The sequence below is a fragment of the Geotrypetes seraphini genome, chromosome 1, assembly GCF_902459505.1.
Source record: "Geotrypetes seraphini chromosome 1, aGeoSer1.1, whole genome shotgun sequence".
Lineage (NCBI taxonomy): Eukaryota > Metazoa > Chordata > Amphibia > Gymnophiona > Dermophiidae > Geotrypetes > Geotrypetes seraphini.
Genome location: NC_047084.1, coordinates 391514566 through 391541188, shown reverse-complemented (window position 1 = coordinate 391541188; position 26623 = coordinate 391514566). Strand labels below are relative to the sequence as shown.

General features: G+C 42.1%; 1 protein-coding gene across 3 annotated transcripts in view; it reads right to left on the bottom strand.

Moving 5' to 3' along the window:
- FBXO10 (F-box protein 10) overlaps window positions 1-26623 on the bottom strand; it is a 302591-nt gene that overhangs the window by 134625 nt on the left and 141343 nt on the right. For all 3 annotated transcript variants that reach the window (XM_033917276.1, XM_033917274.1, XM_033917277.1), the window contains one exon: window positions 21072-21929. In XM_033917276.1, the coding sequence (XP_033773167.1) occupies window positions 21072-21929 (858 nt within the window). The remainder of the gene's footprint in view (window positions 1-21071; window positions 21930-26623) is intronic.

Below are 26623 nucleotides of genomic sequence, written 5' to 3'. Positions count from 1 at the left end.
GATAAAAGACCGCATATCATTGATCACCTTGACGGACATGGTTTAATGAGGACCAGCCAGCACGGTTTCAGCAAAGGCAGATCTTGCCTGACGAACTTGCCGCACTTCTTTGAGGAAGTAAACAGGTGGATAGACAAGGGCAACCTGGTCGACATTGTATATCTGGATTTTCAGAAGGTGTTCGACAAGGTTCCGCATGAATGACTACTTCAGAAATTTGCGAGCCATAAAATCGAAGGTGAAATACTCACGTGGATTAAAAACTGGCTGGAGCATAGGAAACAGAGAATGGGGATAAATGGACAATACTCGGACTGGAACAGTGTCACCAGCGAGGTGCCGCAGGGCTCGGTGCCTGGACCCGTGCTCTTCAACATCTTTATAAACGATCTGGAACGACGTTTCAGGCTCTCCTGAAGCTTGCTCGCTCCCCATCAAAATTGTCCCTACTTTAAAACTACTAGGAGTTACTTTGGACAGTAAATTTTCTTATCATTTTCACATTAGCACAGTTGTTCAGAAGTGCTTCTATTGACTCAGGATGATACGTTCCCTTGCAAAATTACTTGAACCAGCCTCCTTGAACACACTGATCCATTCCCTAGTAATCTCTTGTATAGACCACTGTAATGCCCTGTATAAGGGCATTACAAAAAAGGAAATTAGACGGCTTCAGATTGTACAAAACACAGCTATTAAGATCATTTGCAGCGCGAAGAAATACGATCACTTCTGATAAGTGCACATTGGTTACCAGCTGAACATAGAATCTGTTATAAAATCCTACTTTTAACATTCACAACAAAATGAAACAACCAACCAGAGTTCATTAAGAGACTTTTAATTCCCTATAATACTTTAAAATCTCTTCGTTCAATGTCTCAGAATCTTCTCGTTATACCTTCTTTAAAATTGATTAATACGTTGCGCTCCAATAATTTTGCCGTCACTGCCCCTACTCTCTGGAATTCGCTGCCTAATCATTTGCGCAGTGAATCTGATATAAAACAATTTAAAGCAAAACTAAAAACATTCTTGTTCCAGGATGCTTTTGGACAACAACTGTCCTCTTAAGGACAAAAAATTAAATCAAAATTATTACTTTTTACCCTAACCTATTGTATTTTCTCTTTTTTGTTGCACTTTTCTTTAACGATTGTAGTTCTTCCCCACTTTCCCATTGTTTGAAGTAGGTCTATACGTCTTATCAGTGCTTTATTATGACACTTGGATTTTATCCAGTATCCCCAGTTTTAATGTTTTTATGTAATTTTATATTGTACACCGCTTAGAAACCTGATTAAGCTGTTTAAAAAAATATTTTAATAAACTTGAAACTTGAGTACGACGAGTGAGGTGATTAAGTTTGTGGACGATACAAAGTTATTCAGAGTAGTGAAGACACAGGGGGATTGCGAAGATCTACAAAGAGACATAATCAAACTTGAGAAATGGGCGACATAGCAAATGAGGTTCAACGTGGATAAGTGCAAAGTGATGCATGTCGGTAACAAAAATCTCATGCAGATGTCCGGGGCGGAACTTGGAGAACTCTCCCACGAAAGAGACTTGGAAGTTCTGATTTTCTATCTTTCCTTATAATGTAACAATAATACTAATTTTCTTGGATCTTGAGGGTATTATTTTCTTTGCCTTCAATGTTCTTTACTTTCCATGGGGTACTTTCTTTTCCTCCCTCATATTCGAGGGGAGATCCGGGAAACTACAGACCAGTGAGTCTGACCTCGGTACTGGGAAAGATGGTAGAGGCACTGATAAAGGGCCACATTATGGATCACCTTGACGGAAACAATCTGATGAGGACCAGTAAGCACGGCTTCAGCAAAGGGAGATCTTGCTTGACGAACTTGCTGAACTTCTTCGAGGGAGTAAACAGGCAGATAGACAAGGGAGACCCAGTCAACATTATATATCTGGATTTTCAGAAGGCATTCGACAAGGTCCCACATGAACGACTACTTAGAAAAATTGCAAGCCATGGAATTGAGGGTGAAATACTCACATGGATTAAAAACTGGTTGGCGGATAGGAAACAGGACAATACTCAGACTGGAAAAGCGTCACAAGTCGATGACGCAGTCTGCACAATGCACTGCTGCGGCAAAAAGGGCAAACAGAATGCTAGGAAGGATGAAGAAGGGGATCACGAATAGATCGGAGAAGGTTATCATGCCATTGTACTGGGCCATGGTGCGCCCTCACCGGGAGTACTGTGTCCAGCACTGGTCGACGTACATGAAGAAACACCACGGTACTACTCAAAAGGGTCCAGAGAAGAGCGACTAAAATGGTTAAGGGGCTGGAGGAGTTGCCGTACAGTGAGAGATTAGAAAAACTGGGCCTCTTCTCCCTTGAAAAGAGGAGACAGAGAGGAGACATGATCGAAACATTCAAAATACTGAAGGGAATAGACTTAGTAGATAAAGACAGGGAGGGGGCACAAACAACACAGAAGGAAGGGAAAGGGCATGAACATTGGACACAGAAGGGAGGAAATAGAGAGGGAGAACTGATAGGCATGAGTGTGTGAGTGAAAGGAAGAAAGGAAAATTGGGCATAGAGAGAGGAGTGAAGTAGAGATGCATGGGGAATAGAAGGATGAGAGGGAGAAATGTTGGATATGGTGGTGGAAAGGGCAGACTGAAGGGGATGCAAGGGGAAGAAATGTGGCATTGTGCTGGAGAGGGGTGATAGAAGGAGAAATGGGCATGGGGCTGGTGGGCAGTGGTGAAAAATGCTGTACATGATCCAGGAGATGAGAGGGAGAAATGTTGGATGTGACAGTAGAGAATGTGGGAGAGATGTCTGGATCTCTTAAGACAGATTGACAGCGAGAGAGAGGGAGACATATTGCCAATAGGAGTGGAGGAGAGAAGAAGAAAAGTTGGACTCATGGAGGGACAGAGAGAGAGATATGTTGGTTGGGAAGGGAATGAAGTCCGGAGGAGAGGAAGCATGCAGGAAGCAAAAATAAATAAATATTGGATACACAGTCAGAAGAAAATGCAACCAGAGACTCATGAAATCACCAGACAATAAAAGTGGGAAAATAATTTTATTTTCAATTTAGTGATCAAAATATATCAGTTTTGTGCATTTTTATGTGCTGTCTATATTTTGCTGTATAGCTGTTACTGATTACATATTTTAAAGTCATCTGCCTTGACCTCTTTGAAAAAACCCTGAATATAAATGATAATTGACATTTTCTCTGCGTCCAGTGTGCTTTGGGTTTTTTTTTTGTGGTTACCATTATGTATTAATAAGATTATATTGTGTGTATATGAAAAATGGATGGAAGAAATTGCATTACAATTAGTACTATTATTATGGGGGTGGGGTTAAGGGCGGAGCTTGGGTGGGTCTGGGGCAGATCTTGGGCAGCATATTCGGTTGGTATTTGTTAGGCTTAGAGGGTGCTTAGCTTGAAGAAGTTGAGAAACACTATTAAAGGATATACAGGATCACAGAGTGCAGATGATTCTTAAAAGACAATTTGAAGCACTGGCCTTGGGAATCAAAGCAGCTGTAGCAGCTTCCTTTGTGACATGCGTCTTTCATACCAGGTTGTGGGGGCTTGAGCTGGTGGAGGGCAAGCCTTTGCCCCAGCTCCTGTTAGCTAGAATGGATAATGGAGCCGATGCTCTACGATATCATCAGAATCATGAGCAAAGTTTTGGCTTATTTGATCTTAGCCCGCAGAATACTTTGGATCAGGCAATGGGTGGGAGATTCCACTTCTAAGGCTACCCTCATCCGACTTATTTTCAAGGGACAAATGTTGTTCAGAAAGGGACTAGATGATTTCATGACCAGCGTGGCAGATTGTTGGCTGAAATCTCTACCTGACAGCAGGTCTAATTGTCGTTGCTCCAGGTGCTTTCAGCAATACTCAGGAGGAGCCTCCTCTGGAGCCAGACAGAGATTCTCAGGTCCCAGGCAGAGCCAGGTCTCCAGTTCTTGTTCTGCTACAACTTCCAAGAGAGCATAATGTTGCCAGGTCTGGAGCAATTCCCCTTAAGATAGGGGGATGGCTCTCGGAGTATGCGAAAGCCTGTGCACAGATCTCATCAGACTGTGGAGTACTGGAGATTATTCAGATCAGTTACAAGCTCAAATTCACCCAGCCTTTAACAAACTGGTTGCAGATACTCCATATACTCATTGTGCCCATTCTAGATCTTACACACATCAATGCAGTGTTGAAAGTTCCACACTTTCTCATGGAGACAGTAAGATCAGTCATACTGGCAGTGGCATGGAGAGAATTTCTGGCCTCTTTGGATCTGACGGAGGCCTACCTGCACATTCCCATCTTTCCAGATTACAGAAAGTTCCTGAGATTCCATGTCCTATAAAACCATTACCAATTCTTGTCTCTTCCCTTTGGGCTGGCTACAGCAACTTGCAAGTTTACCAAGGTGATGGTGGTGGTAGCAACCCATCTACATGAGACGGGTTTGCAGGTTCCTTTATACTTGGACAACTAACTGATCAGAGCTCCTTCGTTCCCGGAAGGAGAACAACCAGTGGCTCATGTGTGCTGAGTCCTGCAGAGCTTGGGTTAGATAGTGCATTTCGAAATGAGCTAACTGGGTCCATCTCAAGCCCTGGAATACCTAGGAGTCTTCTTCAACATAGAAGAAGGTCATGTCTATCTTCCAGAGGCATGCAGACAGAGGTTTTGCACCCAGTTAATAAGCTTGTTGGCCAAAACCAGCTCTGTCTGTGTACCACTACCTGCAAGTGCTAGGATCCATGGCAACCACAATATATGTAGTCCCATGGGCGAAGGCTCACATGCATCCTTTCCAGAGCACGTTATCTTAGCAGTCACCTCAATCGGACTCTTCAGATGCCTCTACCATGGACTCTGGAAGCTCAGGCCAGTATGGGCCGGTGGCACTTCCCACATAGAAACATAGAAGATGACGCAGAAAAGGGCCATAGTCCATCAAGTCTGCCCATTCTAATGACCCCACCCCCTTGAATTTACCCCCCTAGAGATACCACATGTCATCATAGTACAGAATCACTGTTGTTAGACCTCATGGATGAAATCCTATGCAAAGCTGATTTGGGTTTTAATACTTTATGGATCCAGCTAGATTTTAACAGCAGCTTTTGATACAATCTCGCACCTGAAACTTCTCCAGAGACTGAGTAGTGGCGCTGACTGGCTGGTAGGGGGCACTATAATGCGGTAATAGAATGGATAGTGTGCAAGAAATGTTTCTGGCGTAAAAACGCCTGCTTTTCATGTGGTTCTGGGTAAAACTAGTTAGAAGCATATGTGAAAGTTAAGGCCAAGCTCAATAGAAGCATACGAAAAGTTGGTGAATTAAAATCTGAATATGGATTGTAGCCAAGGCCAGAAAATCACTACAGATTAATATTAAGGAAAAGCATAATAATATTCTCTTTATGTATTTTGCTTGATTAAGCCCGATCATAGAGGAAACTAGGTAGAGGTACAGAAGTATTAGAACATAAGATTTGCTGCTGCTGGGTCAGACCAGTGGTCTATCGCGCCCAGCAGTTCGCTCACACGGCGGCCCCCAGGTCAAAGACCTGTGCCCTAACCGAGACCAGCCCTACCTGCGTTCGTTCTGGTTCAGCAGGAACTGGTCCAACCTTATCTTGAATCCCTGGAGGGTGTTTTCCCTTATAACAGACTCCGGAAGAGCATTCCAGTTCTCTACCACTCTCTGGATAAAGAAGAACTTCCTTACGTTTGTACGGAATCTATCCCCTTTTAACTTTAGAGAGTGCCCTCTCGTACTCTCCACCTTGGAGAGGGTGAACAACCTGTCTTTATCTAGTAAGTCTATTCCCTTCATTATCTTGAATGTTTCGATCATGTCCCCTCTCAGTCTCTTCTTTTCAAGAGAGAATAGGCCCAGCTTCTCTAATCTCTCACTGTACAGCAACTCCTCCAACCCTTTAATCATTTTAGTCGCTCTTCTCTGTACCCTTTCGAGTAGTATCGTGTCCTTCTTCATGTACGGTGACCAGTGCTGGACGCAGTATTCCAGGTGAGGGCGTACCATGGCCCGGTACAGCGGCATGATAACCTTCTCTGATCTGTTCGTGACTCCATTTTGTATTAATCTTACTCCATTTTGTTTTCTATTGTTCTTTGTGTCTCTTCTTCTTGGGGAAAAAATACTGAAGGTTTCCAGCTTAAAAAAGGCCTGTGATTCTAGTGTTCTTTGTGTGGATGGCTATGCCTAGAGGGAATAGGAGAAACCTCATGGCTTAAGTATTAACAGATGGTCCTGGCATTCCAATGCCTTTTTGAACAGGTTTTGAGTGCAGTATTGATCAGGAATGAAATATGAGTGTTGCTTGTGCATGGGTGAAGGGATCCCTATGTGTGAGAATGATGTGTGATAGAATGATTTGTATTTCATTTAAAATGTTTTACATATATAAGATTCAAGGAGAAATTCTGGGAAGACTTCATCTGTAATTTGACCTATCTGACCTTTAAGCTAGCCTACATAGGAATTCTCAGTAAAGGGGGGGTCTGGGGTTTTTTTTCTGTTCTTGTGTGTCAGTGAAACTTGAAACTGTCAGTTTTTCCTTTTTTTTATTATTATTTATTTATGAGATTTTCCATTTTAATACAAGCATTACTTTTTACAATGCAAAAGATCCAATATTTTTATTATTATTTATTTATGAGATTTTCCATTTTAATACAAGCATTACTTTTTACAATGCAAAAGATCCAATAAGTTTTTCCAAAGCAAGTTTTCGTCTAACACAGAAAGCTGTTTTAGATTCAGAAAGTTTTGTGAACAGGAATTTTCTTTGTTCATACCTAAGGACGGCCTCTGTTGGCTGATTGGTTGACAAATGTGATGTCATACTAAGCATTACAAAAGTATATAAGGAAACCTTGTGGCAGGGGCTCTTTGAGATCATATTTGCCAGGACAGATGTACTTTGACATGCCTGACTTTATATGATGTCCTGTACACATTACCTACCGAAAGATGCTTATGTCAAAACTAATAAAAAATAACCAATTGGAAAAGATGTGTGCAATTGTCATTATTCCCAGGCAACTTAGGGCAGGGTTCGCTACGTTACCCTCCTCAAGACTTAAGAGAGTTCAGTTTGAATTCCACAGTTCTGCAATGGTTCACTTCTTACTTCATGCCGATGATATTCAACTCATTCACCCATTGGATCCAGAAAACAATAATGATATTTCATCTATCAATAAAAAACTAGAAATAATTCAAAACTGGCTTAACACAAACAAATTGGCATTAAATATAAATAAGACCAAATCAATGCTCTTCACCTGGAAAAAAGATATAACCCTGAAGACCTCATTTATTCTTAACAATATTCCTTTAAACCTAGTCTCTACTGTTAAAATCCTTGGGGTTATAATCGATGATAAACTACTTTATCACAAACATATTTCTCTTACTGTTAAAAATTGCTTTTTTAAGTTATGTTTGATCCGATCAATTGCTAAATTTTTGAGTCCCAATTCTGATATAGCAAAACTTGACTATTGCAATGCACTTCTCCTCAATATTTCCCAAAAAGAAAAAAGGAGACTTCAGATAATACAAAACACTGCAATCAAACTTATATACAATGCTAGGAAATATGACCATGTCTCGCCGTTGTTGATAGATGCCCATTGGCTTCCAATTGGCCATCGGATCTTTTTTAAAATAATGTTGCTTATATTTAAAATTTTAGCATTCAACGAACCCCAATTTATATCAAGATTGTTAATACCACATAATACTCAACGCCCACTTCGGTCATCAAGCCAAAATCTCCTTTCTGTTCCTTCTTTGAAAATTGTAGGAACAAGAAGATCGGACATGTTTTCTGTGATGGGCCCTCAATGGTGGAACTCTATGCCACAATATATTAGAAACGAAAAAGATCTTACATTGTTCAAAAAAATTTTTAAATCTTAACTCTTTAAAGATGCTTTTAATATTTAAACTTTTTAATAAAGGTCTCAAAATGTGCTAAAGTTTAACTACCCCCTCCCTCTTGTTTTTTCCTCTTTGTTTTTTTCTACCAAGACGAAAATTGTAACTTTTCCACTTTCCTTCCCGACTCATGTTTGTATTATATGAAAGAATTTTGTTAATATGTTAGTCTCTTTGTACTATACTCTATTTTTAATTTTGTTCATCGCTTAGTAATTCTAATAAGCGATTCATCAAATATACTAATAAACTTGAAACTTCATTAACCGATCCTGCTCAGTTTATTGGAACAATGAATGGTCTACCAGCAAATCTGTTATGTCAGGTGTTCTGCAAGGATTTTTATTATCACCAACTCTCTTTAACTTGCATCTGGTTCCTTTAGCAAAATTACTAGTCATGAAACATCAAATTTCACATCTTTGTGGATGATATTCAACTACTTATATTTATGGGTAACAACCAAGAAGAAGTGCTCTCTGATCTTAACATCTGGCTTGCAGATGATAGTCTAAGGCTTGCAGACAACAGCCTAATTGTTAATGCAGAAAAACCATCCACCATGTGGCTATCATGCAGCCATTCTACACTACGTAAACTTCCTGAACTAGCTGGCAAACCCATCCAACTCAAGAACCAACCCTTAACTCTAGGAATGCATTGTAAATCAGAATTAAGCTTCACTCCACAAATAAGCCATGTAGTAAAAATGTGTTTCTACAATCTAAGACTAATGCGGCAACTAAAACTTTTGCTCTCTGTAAATAATCTAACAAAACTAACTCATGCTTTCATTAGTAGTCGCTTAGATTACTGTAACATGTTATTTCTAGGGTCAAGCATAGCCAATCTATCACACCTAATTCAAAACACTGTGACTAGACTCTTAATAGGTGCACACATCTGCAACCATATTATTCTGATTCTGTTTAAGTTGCACTGGCTGCCTATAATTAAGCGGATTGAATTCAAGCTACTTTGCCTAGTTTTCAAAGCCTGGCATCTTTTACTTACCGATTATCTACATAAAAAACTAATCAAATATCAACCCAATAGAACTCTAAGATCATCTTTCCATGACCATTTTGAAATCCCAGGTCCTAGAGCAGGGGTCCCCAAAGTCCCTTTGAGGGCCGAATCCAGTCGGGTTTTCAGGATTTCCCCAATGAATATGCATGAGATCTATGTGAATGCACTGCTTTCAATGCATATTCATTGGGGAAATCCTGAAAACCCGACTGGATTCAGCCCTCAAGGAGGGACTTTGGAGACCCCTGCTCTTCAAGCAACAAGGAAAAGCCTTCTCATATACGGGTCCTTGCCTTTGGAAATCCATACTTCATGAGTTCTTCAAGGGAATATTTTACTCCTCCTTTTGGAAACTATTGAAAACTATTCTCTTTCATTTTCACTATGGATCCATCCACAGCCCATTAACAAACGTCTCTAGCTAAATATTGCATCTGGGGCTAGCCTTTCTTGGATGATAAATTGAGACATTTGTTCTGTCTATTGTGCTGGAATGAAACTCAGAACTATAAACTGTCTGGAGTTTACTTTAGTTTAATTTTTAATCTCTTTCTCATTTTTCTGTTATTGATATTTATAAATTTTCTATCTTTCCTTATAATGTAACAATAATACTAATTTTCTTGGATCTTGAGGGTATTATTTTCTTTGCCTTCAATGTTCTTTACTTTCCATGGGGTACTTTCTTTTCCTCCCTCATATTCGAGGGGAGATCCGGGAAACTACAGACCAGTGAGTCTGACCTCGGTACTGGGAAAGATGGTAGAGGCACTGATAAAGGGCCACATTATGGATCACCTTGACGGAAACAATCTGATGAGGACCAGTAAGCACGGCTTCAGCAAAGGGAGATCTTGCTTGACGAACTTGCTGAACTTCTTCGAGGGAGTAAACAGGCAGATAGACAAGGGAGACCCAGTCAACATTATATATCTGGATTTTCAGAAGGCATTCGACAAGGTCCCACATGAACGACTACTTAGAAAAATTGCAAGCCATGGAATTGAGGGTGAAATACTCACATGGATTAAAAACTGGTTGGCGGATAGGAAACAGGACAATACTCAGACTGGAAAAGCGTCACAAGTGGAGTGCCGCAGGGTTCGGTGCTTCAACATATTTATGCTTTTCAACATATTTATAAATGACCTGGAAATTGGTACAATGAGCGAGGTGATTAAATTTGCAGACGATACAAAGTTATTCAGAGTAGTGAAGACACAGAAGGATTGCGAAGACCTGCAACGTGATATAAACACGCTCGAGAAATGGGCCATGATATGGCAAATGAGGTTATACATGGATAAGTGTAAAGTGGTGCATGTCGGTAACAAAAATCTTATACACAAATACAGGATATTTGGTGTGGTACTTGGAGAACCTCCCCCCCCCCCCCAGAAAAGAGACTTGGGGTACTGGTCGACAAGTGAATGAAGCTGTCTGCGCAATGTGCAGCGGTGGCAAAAAGGGCGAACAGAATGCTAGGAATGATTAAGAAGGGGATCACAAACTGATCGGAGAAGGTTATCATGTCGCTGTACTGGGCTATGGTATGCCCCCATCTGGAATACTGCGTCCAACACTGGTCGCTGTACATGAAGAAGGTCATGTTATTACTCGAGAGAGTCCAAAGAAGAGAGACTAAAATGGTTAAGGGGCTGGAGGAGTTGCCGTAAACTGAGAGATTAGAAAAACTGGGCCTCTTCTCCCTTGAAAAGAGAAGACTGAGAGGGGATATGTTCGAAACATTCAAGATAATGAAGGGAATAGACTTAGTAGATAAAGACAGGTTGTTCATCCAATCCAAGGTAGAGAGAACGAGAGGGCACTCTCTAAAATTAAAAGGGGATAGATTCTGTACAAACATAAGGAAGTTCTTCTTCACCCAGTCTCAGTTAGGGCGCTGGTCTTTGACCAGAGGGTCGCTGCGTGAGCGGACTGCTGGGCACAGTGGACCACTGGTCTGACTCAGCAGCGGCAATTCTTATGTTCTTATGGGAAAACACCTCCAGGGATTCAAGACAAAGTTAGACAAGTTCCTGCTGAATACGTACATGGGTAAGGCTACACTCAGTTAGGGCACTGGTCTTTGACCTAAGTGTCGCCGTGGGAGCGGACTGCTGGGCATGATGGACCACTGGTCTGACCCAGCAGCAGCAATTCTTATGTTCTTATATATCTCTGTAATGTTAGTGATGCCTTCTCTTGTATGCTTAATTAGATTGTGAGCCTGTTCGGGACAGAGAGAGTTGCTCAACATATATATTTAGTATTGTAAACCACTTAATAGCTGTGTTCAAGCAGTATATCAAATGCAATAAATCCAATCCAATTCCCTCAGCAGACAGACATTGGATCCAGGATAATTGACGCTGTCTGCAGCAGCTTTCCAATCAATTGTTTGTCACTAGGATTGCCCAACATTTAGTGTGATGGCAACTGCAAGATACAAGAAAGCAGACCAATTCTTCAGTTGAACATCCAAGCCCAGAAGAGCAGGGCTGGACGCTATGGTGCAGCAGTGTCCAAACAGCAAGCTATTGTACATGTTTCCTCCTTGCCCCATGTTAGACTGGATACTTCACAGGATTGCAAGCCCTTAGGGAACAGTCAGTCATTCTCATGGCTCCAGTTTGACCATGCAGTACTTGGTATGCAGACCTAATGCATCTTCAGAGGGACGCAAGACTCAGGCTGCGAATATAGCCAAACCTCTTTCTGAGGGATCTGTGGTCATACAAATCCAGATTGCTTTGCTTTTACGGCATGACTCTTGAACATGCGGTGTTAGTGTGCAAGGAATACTCAGAGGTAGTCATTGCTACTCTGCTCAGAGCCAAAAAGCCTATGATGGTCTCTGCTTATGATAAGGCATGGGAAATATTTCAGCTGTGGTACATTTCGGAGAATGAGGAGCCATTCTCTGCTCCGATCTCAGTGATGTTAGCTTTCCTTCAGGCTGGCCTTGATAATGGTCTTACCATGGCATCCCTTAAGAGTATAAGTTGTAGGACTCTCTTGTTTTAGGGCTCAAGAATATAAAGCGTCATTAGCGTCTCCTTTAGACATAGCCAGTTTCCTAAAGGGGGCACTGTAGCTCAGGCCTCCGTTAAAACATCCACTTCCATCATGGTTTTGCATGGCCTCAGTCATGCTCCATAGAAGCTGCTGTTGGAAGTGTCTTTGAAGGATCTGATGCTAAAGACGTTTTCTTTCTTGTGGTTATTATCTCAGCAACAAGAGTCTCGGAGATACAGGCTCTTTCTTGCAGAGAGCCTTTCTTCAAATTCACACAGGCCGAAGTTTCTTCATGTACCATCCTTTTTGCTGAAGGTTGTTTCCTTATCAATCTAGAGGTCAGATTGCTGGCGTTCCAGTTCACAAGTTATAAGAAGGAGAACCGGATTCTAAAAAGTTGGATATGAGAAGAGTGCTTCTCCGATATCCTGAGGTCACCAACAAGTTCAGCCTATCTGACCATCTTTTGTACTTACTAGATAGGCTAGACATGGCATACCAGCTTCCAAGGCCACAATTTTCAGAAGGATCCATAGGGCCATTTCATCAGCATATATTTTCTGTGGAAATCAGTCACCAATCTCTCAACTACAAGTGTGACTTCTTCATGGGCAGAAGCTTGGATAGTCTTCCCTGAGATTTGTATGGCAGCAACTTGGTCCACTCTACATACATTTTACAAGTTTTACAGAGAGGATATAGTGGCAAGGGAAGACTCTGTCTTTGGGTCCTCAGTGTTACAAGCCAACGCAGTGGTCCTGCCCTAGATTCCTGGGACTGCTTTTGTAGGTCCTATCCATCCAAAATGACACACCTATTGCACTAGAAAAAGAGATTAGGTTCTTACTTTGCTAATATCTTTTCTAGTAAACAGGTGTATCATTCTGGAACCCTGCCCTGTTAGTTATCTTCTGAGCCTGCCTACTATCTCAATCAGAAAATTTGAGTCCAAACTGAAATTTGGATGTCAGTCAGACCTTAAGGCAGGGGTATAAAACTCAATCACAAAAGGGGTTGAAATCTAAAACATAGGCTAAGTTGAGGGCCAATTTAAGATACTTAGGGGTCCTTTTATTAAGGTACGCTAACCGATTTAGCGTGTTCTAAATGTGCACCTTAATAAAGGAACCCCTTAGTCTTAGTAGAAGTAAAGGGTTACAATCTCTCCAACCCCACACCGGCTCTGTGATGTAAACAAAATAAATTAAAAAAAGACTTTTCCTCTCTCTTTTAGGTTCTAGAGATTTAAAGCGCCATTTAACTTCTAAAGCCAAAGTATAGGCACTCCACAACTTAATCCCAAGTACATTTCACAAACAGGCAATAAAATTTCCCTCTTCAACTTGTCTAACTCTCATTTGCAGAGACTATAAACTAGAGCTCCTTTTACAAAGGTGCGCTAGGGCCTTAACACGTGGAATAGCGTGCGCTAAATTGCACCGCGCGCTAGCTGCTACCACCTCCTTTTGAGCAATCTGCTACTAGGAGACATTAATCTCCACCTCGAAGACCATACCTCCAATCAAACAGAAAGCCTACTCGCCTACCTCAAAACCTACCAAATACTCAACCCCCAACCCACTCACGAAAAAGGCCATCAACTAGATATTGCTGCATTCATGACCCAACATCCTCAAACACCAGAAATCTACATCTCAAATGGATCCTGGATCCCCTCCCTCTGGTCAGATCATTATAAATACACCTTCAACATCAACTGGGCTCAATGCAATTATAAACACAAACCCCACAAATCCCCCATCAAAATCCGTCCAAAAATCAAACCAACCACTTTCTAGGACAAAGCAGATCCCGCAATCGACTCCATAGATCCCAAAGAATTCATACCACAATGGCAAACATTAAGCGAAACAATCCTAAATGAGCTAGCTCCAATAAAATCAAAACACAAAATCTGCAGACAATCAGACAAATGGTTCGACACTGAACTGCTCCAACTCAAAAGGCACTGCAGACAAATGGAAAGAAACTAGAAAAAAAAAGAACCAAGAACAATACAAACTAGCATGGAGAAGTCTAATCAAACAATACAAGACCAAACTCAAAGAAAAAAGAAAAGATTACTACTCCAAGCTGGTAGGCATGGAGTCCATAGACTCAAAAACACTTTTCAATCTAATAAAAAACCTCACCAACACCAAACCTTACCTAGCAGCACAAGGAAAGCATCCTCCAATAGCCACTCAACTTGCAGAGCACTTCAAAAACAAGATTACAACAATCAGGACTATCTTCAATAACACACACACCCTCCTTGATGAGATAACAACAAATCCCCCAATAGAAGAAGCCATTGCTGCAGACAGGACCTGGACCGAATTCCCTGCGGTAAACTGGACAGACATGAAACGACTCTACAAAAAATACAGTCATGCTTCATGCGACCTGAACTATTGTCCCGCGTATCTAATAACCAACGCCACCCCCAAATTTAGGGCCAGCCTCATGCAATGGATCCAAATTACACTCACTGAAGGTCAATTCCCGCAGCACCTAGGAGAAATCATAATCACTCCAATTGTGAAGGACCACAAAGGCCTTATAGATAACCCTGCTAACTATAGACCCATCGCCTCAATACCAATATAAGTCAAACTTATAGAAGGACTAGTTGCACAATTCCTCACAAATTACCTGGAAGATCACAATCTTCTCCACCCCTCTCAATCGGGATTCAGATCCAACCACAGCACGGAGACTTTACTAGTAACCCTACTAGATACAGACCGACAGCACCTCAGCAAAGGCAGAAGGATGCTGATAATTCAACTCGATCTATCTGCAGCATTCGATCTGGTCGACCACACCATCCTATTGCAGACACTAGAAGCCATAGGGATCTCAGGCAGGGTATACAATTGGTTGGAAGGATTCCTTAAATACAGATCTTATAAAGTCAAACAATCTTAAATCAGAACCATGGTCCAACCCCCGTGGAGTTCCTCAAGGATCACCTCTCTCACCTACTCTCTTCAACCTCTTCTTATCCTCCCTTGGGTCTACCCTAGACAATCTGAATGTAACTTCATTCAGCTACGCTGACGACATCACCATACTCCTACCCTTTGATGCTCCTGACCCAACTTCTACAGAAAAATTGGAAAAAACCCTTCAAGCAGTGGAAAAATGGATGGCAGATCACAAATTGAAGCTGAACACTGACAAAACAAAATTTCTACTGCTTGAAAAGGATAAGAATCCCTCCAATCACAGAACTAGAAATAAACGCCTCCAAATACCCTATACAACCTACCCTAAAACTACTAGGAGTAACAATAGACAGATGCTGCACAATGCAGGCCAAATCAACAAGACCACCAGAAAGCATTTCTAACCATGCGCAATTTAAGAAAAATCAGAAAATTCTTTGACAAAGAGCAATATAGGCTAGTAGTCCAATCCCTAGAACTAGGTCTATTGGACTACTGCAACATACTCTATCTGCCTTGCCCTGCAACAATGATAAAACAACTACAGACAATCCAAAACACTGCACTCAGATTAATCTACTCACTGAGAAAATTTGACCATGTCACTGCGGCCTACCTGGACTCACACTGGTTGCCAATGCAAGCACGAATTCAATTCAAACTATGCTGTCTATTATTCAAAGCAATAAATGGCATAGCCCCCAATTACCTAAACAACCGCCTGTACCAAAACACCACCACTAGGCAAAGAAGAACTAAGACCCCTTTTACCTACTCCCCACTCAAAGGCACCCAGCGCAAGAAGATATTTGACAGTCTGCTGGTGACGCATGCAGCGAAACTGGACCATACTATCTCCAACCTGCGCACAGGAAATGCCAAAAGGAATGCCACCGAGAGGTTAGAAAAGCGAAAGGGGAATACGAAGAGGGGCTGACCAGGGAGGCGAAAAACTTCAAGGCATTCTTCAGTTTCGTAAAGGGGAAGCGACCAGCGAGAGAGGAGGTGGGGCCGTTGGACGATGGGGATAGGAAGGGAGTGATTAAGGAGGATAAAGAGGTAGCTGAGAGGTTGAACACGTTCTTCTCGTCGGTTTTCATGAGCGAAGACACATCTAATATACCGGACTCAGAGGAGCTCATGAGTGGGGAACAGGCCGAAAAATTGGAGCACATAGAGGTAAGTAAGGAGGATGTCCTCAAACAGATAGACAGGTTAAAATGCGGTAAATCACCGGGCCCGGACGGGATCCACCCAAGGGTTCTGAAGGAACTAAGACAAGAAATAGCGGGCACAATCCAGCATGTTTGCAACCTATCCTTGAAAACTGAGGTACCAGAGGACTGGAAATTGGCGAATGTCACACCTATCTTCAAGAAGGGATCGAGGGGTGACCCTGGGAACTACAGGCCGGTGAGCCTGACTTCAATTATAGGGAAGATGGTGGAAGCTATGATCAAGGACGGCATTTGCGAGCACATCGAGAGGAATGGCCTACTAAGAACAAGCCAGCACAGATTCTGTAAGGGAAGGTCGTGCCTAACGAACCTTCTGTACTTCTTTGAGGGAATAAGCAGTCGGGTGGACAATGGGGAACCCATAGACATCATTTACCTCGATTTTCAAAAGGCTTTCGACAAGGTGCCACATGAAAGGCTGCTTAGGAAGCTGTGGAACCATGGGGTGGGAGGGGATGTGCACAGATGGATCAAGCACTGGTTGTCGGGTAGACTGCAGAGGGTCGGAGTGAAGGGCCAATATTCTGACTGGCGGGGAGTCACAAGCGGTGTGCCACAGGGATCGGTGCTGGGGCCGTTACTCTTCAACATATTTATTAATGACCTGGAAAAGGAGGCAAAGTGCGAGGTTATAAAATTTGCAGACGATACCAAACTGTGTGGCAGAGTTAGGTCCAGGGAGGAGTGTGAGGACCTGCAAAGGGACCTGGACAAGCTGGAAGACTGGGCAAACAAATGGCAAATGCGCTTTAACGTGGAAAAATGCAAGGTCATGCATATAGGGAAAAGAACCCGTTGTTCAACTACAAATTGGGGGGGGCATTGTTGGGAGACAGCAGACTTGAGAGAGACTTGGGTGTGCTGGTGGATGCATCACTGAAGCCATCTGCACAGTGCACAGCAGCCTCGAAAAAAGCCAACAGGATGCTGGGCATCATAAAGAGGGGCATAACAACCAGGACACGGGAAGTCATCATGCCATTGTATCGAGCGATGGTGCGTCCACATCTGGAATACTGCGTTCAGTATTGGTCGCCGCACCTCAAGAAGGACATGGCGGTACTTGAGAGAGTCCAAAGGAGAGCAACGAAACTGGTAAAAGGGCTGGAACACTGCCCATATGCCGAGAGGTTGGATAGGCTGGGGCTCTTCTCTCTGGAAAAAAGGAGGCTCAGGGGAGATATGATAGAGACCTTCAAGATCATGAGGGGCATAGAGAGGGTGGATAGGGACAGATTCTTCAGACTGAAGGGGACAACAAGTACGAGGGGGCATTCGGAGAAACTGAAGGGAGATAGGTTCAAAACAAATGCAAGGAAGTTTTTTTTCACCCAAAGGGTCGTGGACACTTGGAATGCGCTACCGGAGGAAGTGATCAGGCAGAGTACGGTACAGGGATTCAAACAGGGATTGGACGGATTCCTGAGGGATAAAGGGATCGTGGGATACTGAGGGAGGAGCTGGGATGTAACACAAGTATAGAAAGCTAACCAGGTAATAAGTATAGAAACCCAACCAGGTCGTGCATGTGCAAGACCGGAGGGTTAGGACTTCAATGGGGAGATAGGACTTCAATGAGAAACCAAGGTGGCAAGGGAGCCCCTTCTGGTGATTCAGACAGGTCGTGACCTGTTTGGGCCGCCGCGGGAGCGGACTGCCGGGCAGGATGGACCTATGGTCTGACCCGGCGGAGGCATTGCTTATGTTCTTATGTTCTTATAACAATAAACGACTACAAATATTTTCGCAAAGAAATCAAAACCCACCTATTCAAAAAATTTATAGATGGCACAGATGGCTTAACCCCAACCGGACCCCCCTCAACGCAACTCCCCCCTCCTCCCCCCTTCACCAGTTCCCTTCTCTTTAGCCTCAAGCAGGTCAACTGCTTCCCTAACGGTATATATACTGGATCTGCACTATTTCCTATTTGTACAGCATCTTGTAGCTCTTGAAATATACAGCTCCATTATTCTTGTAACTTCTCCTGGAAATGACCAGAATTCTCTCTGTAATTATCCTGGAAATGTCCAATTGTCTATTTTGTAATCCGCCCAGAACTGCAAGGTTGAGGCGGAATAGAAATCAGTAATGTAATGTAATGTATTGCAGTAGATTTTTGGCTAGCGCGCGCTAATCCGGTACGTGCGCTAAAACAGCTAGCGCACCTTTGTAAAAGGAGCACTTAATAAAAAAGCTTCTATATTACTGTACTTCAAGTAACTCTGACGTGTATTTTCTTTAGAAAGCTACATCTTTGCTTTTGATTTGGGCTTACAAAGTTTAGGAAGCTGAACAAAGTTCTTTGAGATTATTTTCTTTTTTTTTTTTTAAATCTTTATTAATTTTCAAACTTACAATAAGTGTGACCATATATTCAAACAAATTAACAATAAATATATCACTTAATAATCATCAATGGTACAAATGATATGCTCTTATCTCCCACCTTTCCTTATCATATAATCAAATACCTTGTACGATTTGTAATAATAAATTACCCTCCCTCCCCCCTTCACAACTGAACTTGTAAATTCAAGGGAAAAAATGTCCTCTAATCAGTACAATATTTTGTTAATGGCTCCCACACATCTTGAAATTTCTTAAAACACCCTTTCTGTATTGCAATAAATCTTTCCTTTTTATATATATGACATAGAGAATTCCACAAAAAATTATAATTTAGTCTACTCCAGTTCTTCCAATTATAAGTAATTTGTTGAATGGCAACCCCAGTCATTATAAGTAATAATTTGTTATTATTTGAAGAAATCTGACTTTTTGCTCTCATTGCCATACCAAACATCACAGTATCATTTGACAATGCCACTGGATTATCTAATAAACAATTAATTTGGTCCCAAATTGATTTTCAAAAAGCTATAACATTTGGACAATAGAATAACAAATGATCTAAAGTCCCTGCTTCAAGATGACAGTGCCAACATTTATTAGGCTTAGAGCTATCCAATTTTTGTAACCGAACAGGGGCCCATAATGCTCTATGTAACAGAAAAAAACATGTTTGTCTCATAGATGCTGACATTGTACATCTCATCCTCCAAGTCCAAATTTGTGTCCATTTAGACACAGAAATTTGATGTTTGATCTTTATGCTCCAAATGTCTCTCAGACCAGTGTTTGGTTTCTTTTTAATCAGTCCAGTTAACAATTTATACCACTGGGCAGCCTGGTGACCCAGGAAGTCCGCCTGAAAGCATACTATATTGATCATTAAAGTTTTTCCATTCAGGGAACCCCACCTGAATGGCCTGCTTCAATTGCAACCATCTAAAACTTTCTGATTTATTGATGGCATATTTATGTTGCAATTGTGAAAACTCAAGTAGTTTACCATTAGAGATAACATCATCCAATAAACGTATTCCTGCTTTCATCCAATGCTTCCAGATTATTTTCATTTTTCCCCCTTCTTCCCAGACTCACCTTCAGATTTGGCCCGCCGTTCTTTCCCTCCCTCAATCCCGGCTTCATCTTCAAAGCAACCTGCATAAGATCGCTGGTCGGCTATAGTGAACCTAGCAAGCTGCATCGACCTCCGCAGCACATCCCCTCTGCCACAGTCCTGCCACTTCTCTGACGTACGGGATTGTTTCAAAAGGAACGTGCTGTTGAGGTCAACGACAGCCTACGAGGTTTGCTACAGCTAGCGATCCTCGGCAGGCTGCTTTGAAATGGAGACCAGGAAGCCGGGATGGAGGGAGGGAAGGAACCACGGGCCAAATCTCGGGCTGAAGCGCGGGCCAAATTTAAGTCCCCTTTGGGCCAAATTTGGCCCGTGGGCCAGAGTTTGACACCCCTGCTTTAAGGGTATGAAGAATATTGCTAACACATTGGGGTATTATTTAAACTCCATAAATGTTTCTGTTTGGCATGATTGTTTCGCTGTTTTGATTGTTTAATGGCAATGTTTAATATGTTTCTTATATTTTCAGAGCAGAACAGAGTTGTAGTTCAGGGAGTTTCCCCGTACACCTCCTTCACAAGTGTCTCTACATGGAGCTATTGCCTGCTTTGGTACAAACTGAAGGGGCAGCAAATCCTTCTAGTGGAGGAGGAGGGAATCAAAATTTGGAGTGGATTTCTTCTGCATGGCTCGTGAGCATGGGAATATTACTCATCCATCCAGAATGACACACCTATCTACTAGAAAAGATATCAGCAAAGTAAGAACATAATCTCTTTATCAATTCCCTTTTCCCCTTTATGTTTGTATACTGTATTTGTATGTGTGTGTACTTAGTATGGCTGGTTTTATCCTATCAAGATTTGTAGTTCTTTTCCAGTACAGTGCTCCCCCGCGAATTCGTGGTTGGCGATTCGCGGTCCCAGTCATTCGTGGTATTTTCCAACCGCGAATGACCGGGCAGGAGAGGGCAGCTAAAGCGCCGGCGAGTGAAGGAAATCACTCGCGGTATGCTCCGACCGCTTTTTCCTGTATTAAAGTCGGGCCTCACCAATCAGGAGCTGCTTTGACACGCAGCTCCTGATTGGTGAGGCCCGACTTTAGTACAAGAAGAGGCGGTCAGAGCATACCACGAGTGATTTCCTTCACTCGCCGGCGCTCCGGCTGCCCTCTTCTGCCTCTCCAGCTTCCCTCTCCTGTCTCCCCTGCTAAAAACCATATTTGTGGTTTTTCAACATTCGTGGGAGTTCCTGGAACGGAACCCCCACGAATATCGTGGGAGTAAATTGTACACTGCCTTGCTGTACTACCATCGTTAAAGAAAGTATAGTAAGTTCGAAATAGATAAATAAGCATTTCCTCAGTACTTGTTGCATTCCCCAGAAGTTATTTGATTTTTAATCTTTTACATTACCTTGCTATTTTGTATGCATCGAACACCATAGGTCAGATCCCTGAAGATGCTCCCTTCCATCTTGGCATGTCCCTGAGTGCAGACAAAGACTCCACCCTTCCCATCCCTGAACAGGCACTTATGAATGAGGCATCCAAGCACAGTGCTGGCAAGATAGTGAGCTTCCTTATCCCTCTGAAGCTCTTGCTGCAAGGTTTTCAGCTCCAGGTCATTCTGGAGGGTAAGTAATCCATTGGTTTGGGGCCTGCACTGGATTGATTTTGCCAGTATATGACTCAAACCATGAGACTGGTAGGACAACTTGTACACAGAGTGGCTGTCATCCTCGTTCTCACTGCTTGCACTCAGTTCACTGTCACTGTACTCTGTATCGACAATCAAGACTGCTCTATCTTTAGATGTGCATAGTTTCCCATTAACTTCATTTTCCTTTTCACAAGTACTCTCACAGGGTTGCTGGGATTTTGAAGTAAGAGGTATATTGCCTGGGTCTCCATGGACCACGATTTCACAAGTCCTCACATGTCCTGTTGGGGTGCCATCCAAGATGTCCGCATTTGACATGCTGTAAGAAGCTGGCTCTGGATCTGTTAATGGAATAGATCTAGACTTGGCTAATGCTGCCAAATGTTTGCAGGCCCAGTTCTTCTCAGGAGTAGGAGGACCTTCCACAGTCACTGAAGCATTTTCACTCCCAATGAATTCACAGTTCTCCAAGAGACAGAGAGCCACAGCATGAAAATTAATGCTAGACTGATTAAATATGCAAAACTTAACCTGGCATGTCCCCGGTGCATGAATCTGTAACTGTCCATTCTCAAAGTTGCAGTTGTCAAACTGGACATGACCTGACGATGTCTGAAAAAAATGGTAAAAATATATTTTTTAAAAATAAGACCTTCACTTCAAAACATAGCCATTTTTATTCTTTCCAACCTAAAGGAATACTAGAAAGCAATTATACATAAAAGGTTACGTGTATCTGTTCATCTTTGTAAAGAGGATCAAATTTGACACAGGGGGAACCAAGAAAAGATATATCCAGTTTGAAAATGGGCCAGATTGAACTTGGGGCTTCCAGAGAAATAAAGTCACAAACAAATTGCTCAATTTATTTTGACGGAAGAGGGAATCCCAGAAGCTGCAGCATAGAAACAGCATTTAGGAAATTGCTACTTTCAAATTATGCCTGCCTTCTCGTTCATAAACTCATACAATGAAGACAGACACACATTTACTGAAATACTGTATATCGAACACAATATACTAAACACAGAACTAAACATTTGTACACACACACTCAAACGTATTCACATACAAAGATACAAATGCACTAACAATAACACACATGCCTTCAAAGAAACACATGGACAAACATAAAAACATAGATATATACAAAGGAATATTCAGGAGGTTGAAAATTATTCCATGAGATATGTTTTGCATGTTTCTCCATTATACCTATTGTCACACCACTATCCCTGCAGTCATTGCCAAAAACAGTTTTACAGTGGTAGAAGCAAATTCCATCATTTCAGGAAGAGAGCCTGTTTCTTGTAAGAAATAGAAACTACTTTGTCTTGCATTTGAAAACAACAGCCCAGCCCACAGCAGAAGAAGGCATAGCATCAGGAATAAAGGCATTTACTCCCATCACAACCAGATTCAGTAAATGGCGTCTAAATCAGGGCAGTACACAAAAAAATTGCAATTACTTCAAGGGACCATGGGGTGATAGTGTTTGAAGATCTAAAGGCAAAAAAACAGTGTGACAAGGTGGTGGCTGCTGCCAGAAGGATGCTGGGCGTAGCCAGTAGAAGTAAGAAGGTGTTGATGCCCCTGTACAGGTCATTGGTAAGGCCCCACTTGGAGTATTGTGTTCAGTTTTGGAGACCGTATCTAGCGAAGGACGTAAGAAGACTTGAAGCGGTCCAGAGGAGGGCGACGAAAATGATAGGAGGATTGCGCCAGGAGACGTATGAGGAGAGACTGGAAGCCCTGAATATGTATACCCTAGAGGAAAGGAGGGACAGGAGAGATATGATTCAGACGTTATGAAGACTATTAACGTAGAACAAAATCTTTTCCAGAGAAAGGAAAATGGTAAAACCAGAGGACATAATTTGAAGTTGAGGGGTGGTAGATTCAAGAGGAATGTTAGGAAATTCTACTTTACGGAGAGGGTGGTGGATGCCTGAAATGCGCTCCCGAGAGAGGTGGTGGAGAGGAAAACGGTGACTGAATTCAAAGAAGCGTGGGATGAACACAGAGGATCTAGAATCAGAAAATAATATTAAATATTGAACTAAGGCCAGTACTGGGCAGACTTGCATGGTCTGTGTCTGTATATGGCCATTTGGGGGAGGATGGGCTGGAGAGGGCTTCAATGGCTGGGAGGGTTTAGATGGGCTGGAGTAGGTTTTAACGGAGATTTCGGCAGTTGGAACCCAAGCACAGTACTGGGTAGAGCTTTGGATTCTTGCCCAGAAATAGCTAAGAAAAAATTTAAAAAATTTAAATTCAATCAGGTTGGCAGACTGCATGGACCATTCGGGTCTTTATCTGCCGTCATCTACTATGTTATGTTACTATGAATCTCAAAAGAGCAAGGAAAACTGTAGAACTGATGTTACATTACATTACATTACATTACATTAGGGACTTCTATTCCACCTATACCTTGCAGTTCAAGGCGGATTACAAAAGTGCTAACTGGACATTTCCAGTGAAGTTACAACAGTTTTGGGTTTTTTGTTTTGTTTTTTTTGGTTACAAGGGAGGAGAGGTACCTGGATTAATTCTGGAAGAACTTGCAAATTGGATATTAAATTGACTGTACGTTACTATGTGATATAACAAATAGATTACAGTTAGAGTACAAATAAGATTACGTTACATTTTAGGGATCTGAATACTTGGTTGGTGTTTTGGGGAGGAAGAGATTATTTAAGTGGAGGTTTTGGGGGAGAATTTATCTAGGAGGAGGGGGAAGGGTTGGGTTAAGATATCTGGATAAATTTTTTGAAAAGTAGGGTTTTGATTTCTTTTCGAAAAGTTTTGAAGTCGCCCGTTGCCGTCAACAGGTTGGAGATGGAGTGGTTAAGTTTTGCTGCTTGCGTCGCCAGAAGGTTATCAAACATCTTTTTGCGCTGAGTGCCATTGAGTGGAGGAAAGGCAAAAGGGTTCGGAGTTCTTCTTTGTCTTGAGGTGAGGATCTGGTTTAGGCGGTTGTTTAGATAGGGGGGGGGGGGTCGCGGAGCCGTTTAATGCTTTGAATAATAGACAGTAGAATTTGAATTGAATTCGTGCTTGCATAGGTAGCCAGTGAGAGTCTAGGAAGGCAGTTGTAATATGATCATATTTTCTCAGGGAGTAGATCAGTCTGAGGGCAGTGTTTTGTATAGTCTGAAATTGTTTTATCATGTTGGCAGGACAAGGTAGATAGAGGGAGTTGCAATAGTCCAGTAGACCTAAGACTAGGGATTGGACAATTAGCCTGAATTGTGCTGGGGCGAAGAATTTTCTTATTTTACGTAGATTTCTCATAATTAAAAAAGCTTTCTGGGATGTTTTATTGATTTGGGACTGCATTGTGCAGCATCTGTCTATCGTTACTCCTAGGAGTTTGAGTTCGGGCTGTATTGGGTATTTGATGTTTTTAATTTTCAGTTCTGTAATGGTGGGAGTTTTGGCCTTTTCGAGCAGAAGTAATTTTGTTTTATCTGAGTTTAGTTTCAGTTTGTGGTCTACCATCCATTTTTCCAATGCATCTAGGGTTATTTCCAGTTTTGCTGTAGTGGTGGGATCTGATGGGTCGAAGGGGAGGAGTATGGTGATGTCGTCTGCGTAGCTAAAGGATGTAACATTTAAGTTATCTAAAGTGGCTCCAAGGGAGGAAATAAAGAGGTTGAAGAGCGTAGGTGATAGAGGTGATCCTTGTGGAACTCCGCATGGGTTGGACCATGGTTCTGATTTGATATTATTGGACTTTACCCTGTAGGTTCTTGATTTGAGGAATCCTTGGAACCAATTGTAGACCTTGCCTGAGATCCCAATGGCGTCAAGTATCTGTAGCAGTATGGAGTGGTCGACCAGGTCAAATGCTGCGGAGAGGTCACGTTGGATTAGCATCATCTTTTTGCCTTTGCTAATTTGCAGTCGAGCTGTGTCTAGTAGTGTTACAAGTAGTGTTTCTGTGCTGTGGTTGGTTCAAAATCCTGATTGTGAGGGGTGAAGTAGATTATGGTCTTCCAGGTAATTGGTGAGGTATTGTGCAACTAGACCTTCTATTATTTTAACGTATATTGGTATTGAAGCGATTGGTCTGTAGTTGGAGGGGTTATCTATTGGGCCTTTGTGGTCTTTCATGATTGGGGTGATTATGATCTCTCCAAGGTCTTGAGGGAATTGACCTTCTGTTAATGTGGTTTGAATCCATAGCATGAGGTTGGCTCTGAATGTGGTGGAGGAGTTTGATAACAGGTAGGTGGGGCAGTTATTTAGGTCGCAAGAAGCTTGGCTGTATTTTTGTAGTCGATTCATATCCGACCAATGTAATACGGGGAAGACTGTCTAGCTTCTGTCTGCGGCGATGGCTTCTCCTGTTGATGGGTTTGTTGTTATCTTGTTGAGGTGGGTGTGAGTATTGTTGAATGCGGTTCTGATCTTGGTGATCTTATTTTTGAAATGATCTGCTAGTTGGATAGCTGTCGGTGGGTGGTTTCCTTGTGTAGCTAGGTGAGGTTTGGTGTCGGTGAGATTCTTTACTAGATTGGATAGCTTTTTTGTGTCTAGGGTTTCCGTGCCTATCATTTTGGAGTAGTAGGCTTTCCGTTTTTCCTTGAGTTTGTTCTTGTATTGGTTGATTTGAGTTCTCCATGCTGTTTTTGTGTGTTCTAGGCTCTTTATTTTCCATTCTCTTTCTAGTTGTCTGCAGAGCTTTTTTAGTTGGAGAAGATCAGTGTCGAACCATTTGTCTGACGGTCTGCAGATTCTGGATTTTGATTTTTCAGGAGCTAGCTCATTCAGGATGGTTTCACTTACAGTACGCCATTGTGTTATGAATTCGTTGAGGGCTATATTGGTGATTGCGGGGTCTGCTTTGTCCCAGAATGTGGAGGGTTCGATTTTTTGGCGTGTTTTGAAGGAGGTTTTGGGAGGGGGTTGCTTGTTATTGCATTGAGCCCAATTGATGTTAAAGGTGTATTTGTAGTGATCTGACCAGAGGGAGGGGTGCCAGGCTCCATTTGAGATGTGGATTTCGGGATTGTGAGTGTGTTGGGACATGTATGCAGCGACATCTAGATGTTCTTGATGCAAATGCTAATTAAATTCCTTTAAGATACACACTCATTTATAAGGAAGAACAATGTCAAAAACGTTTATTGGATAATGTGGTAGTTCTCTGGAGTAGTCAAAATGATAATTGCACAAATGAAACCAAAACTTTAGGTTCAAAAATAAATCTTTATTCCTTCCCCAATTTTAGGGACACGTGAGCAAAACTAAACAATGGGTGCTGTCACTTCACACCAGGTCAGTTCAAGTTCATG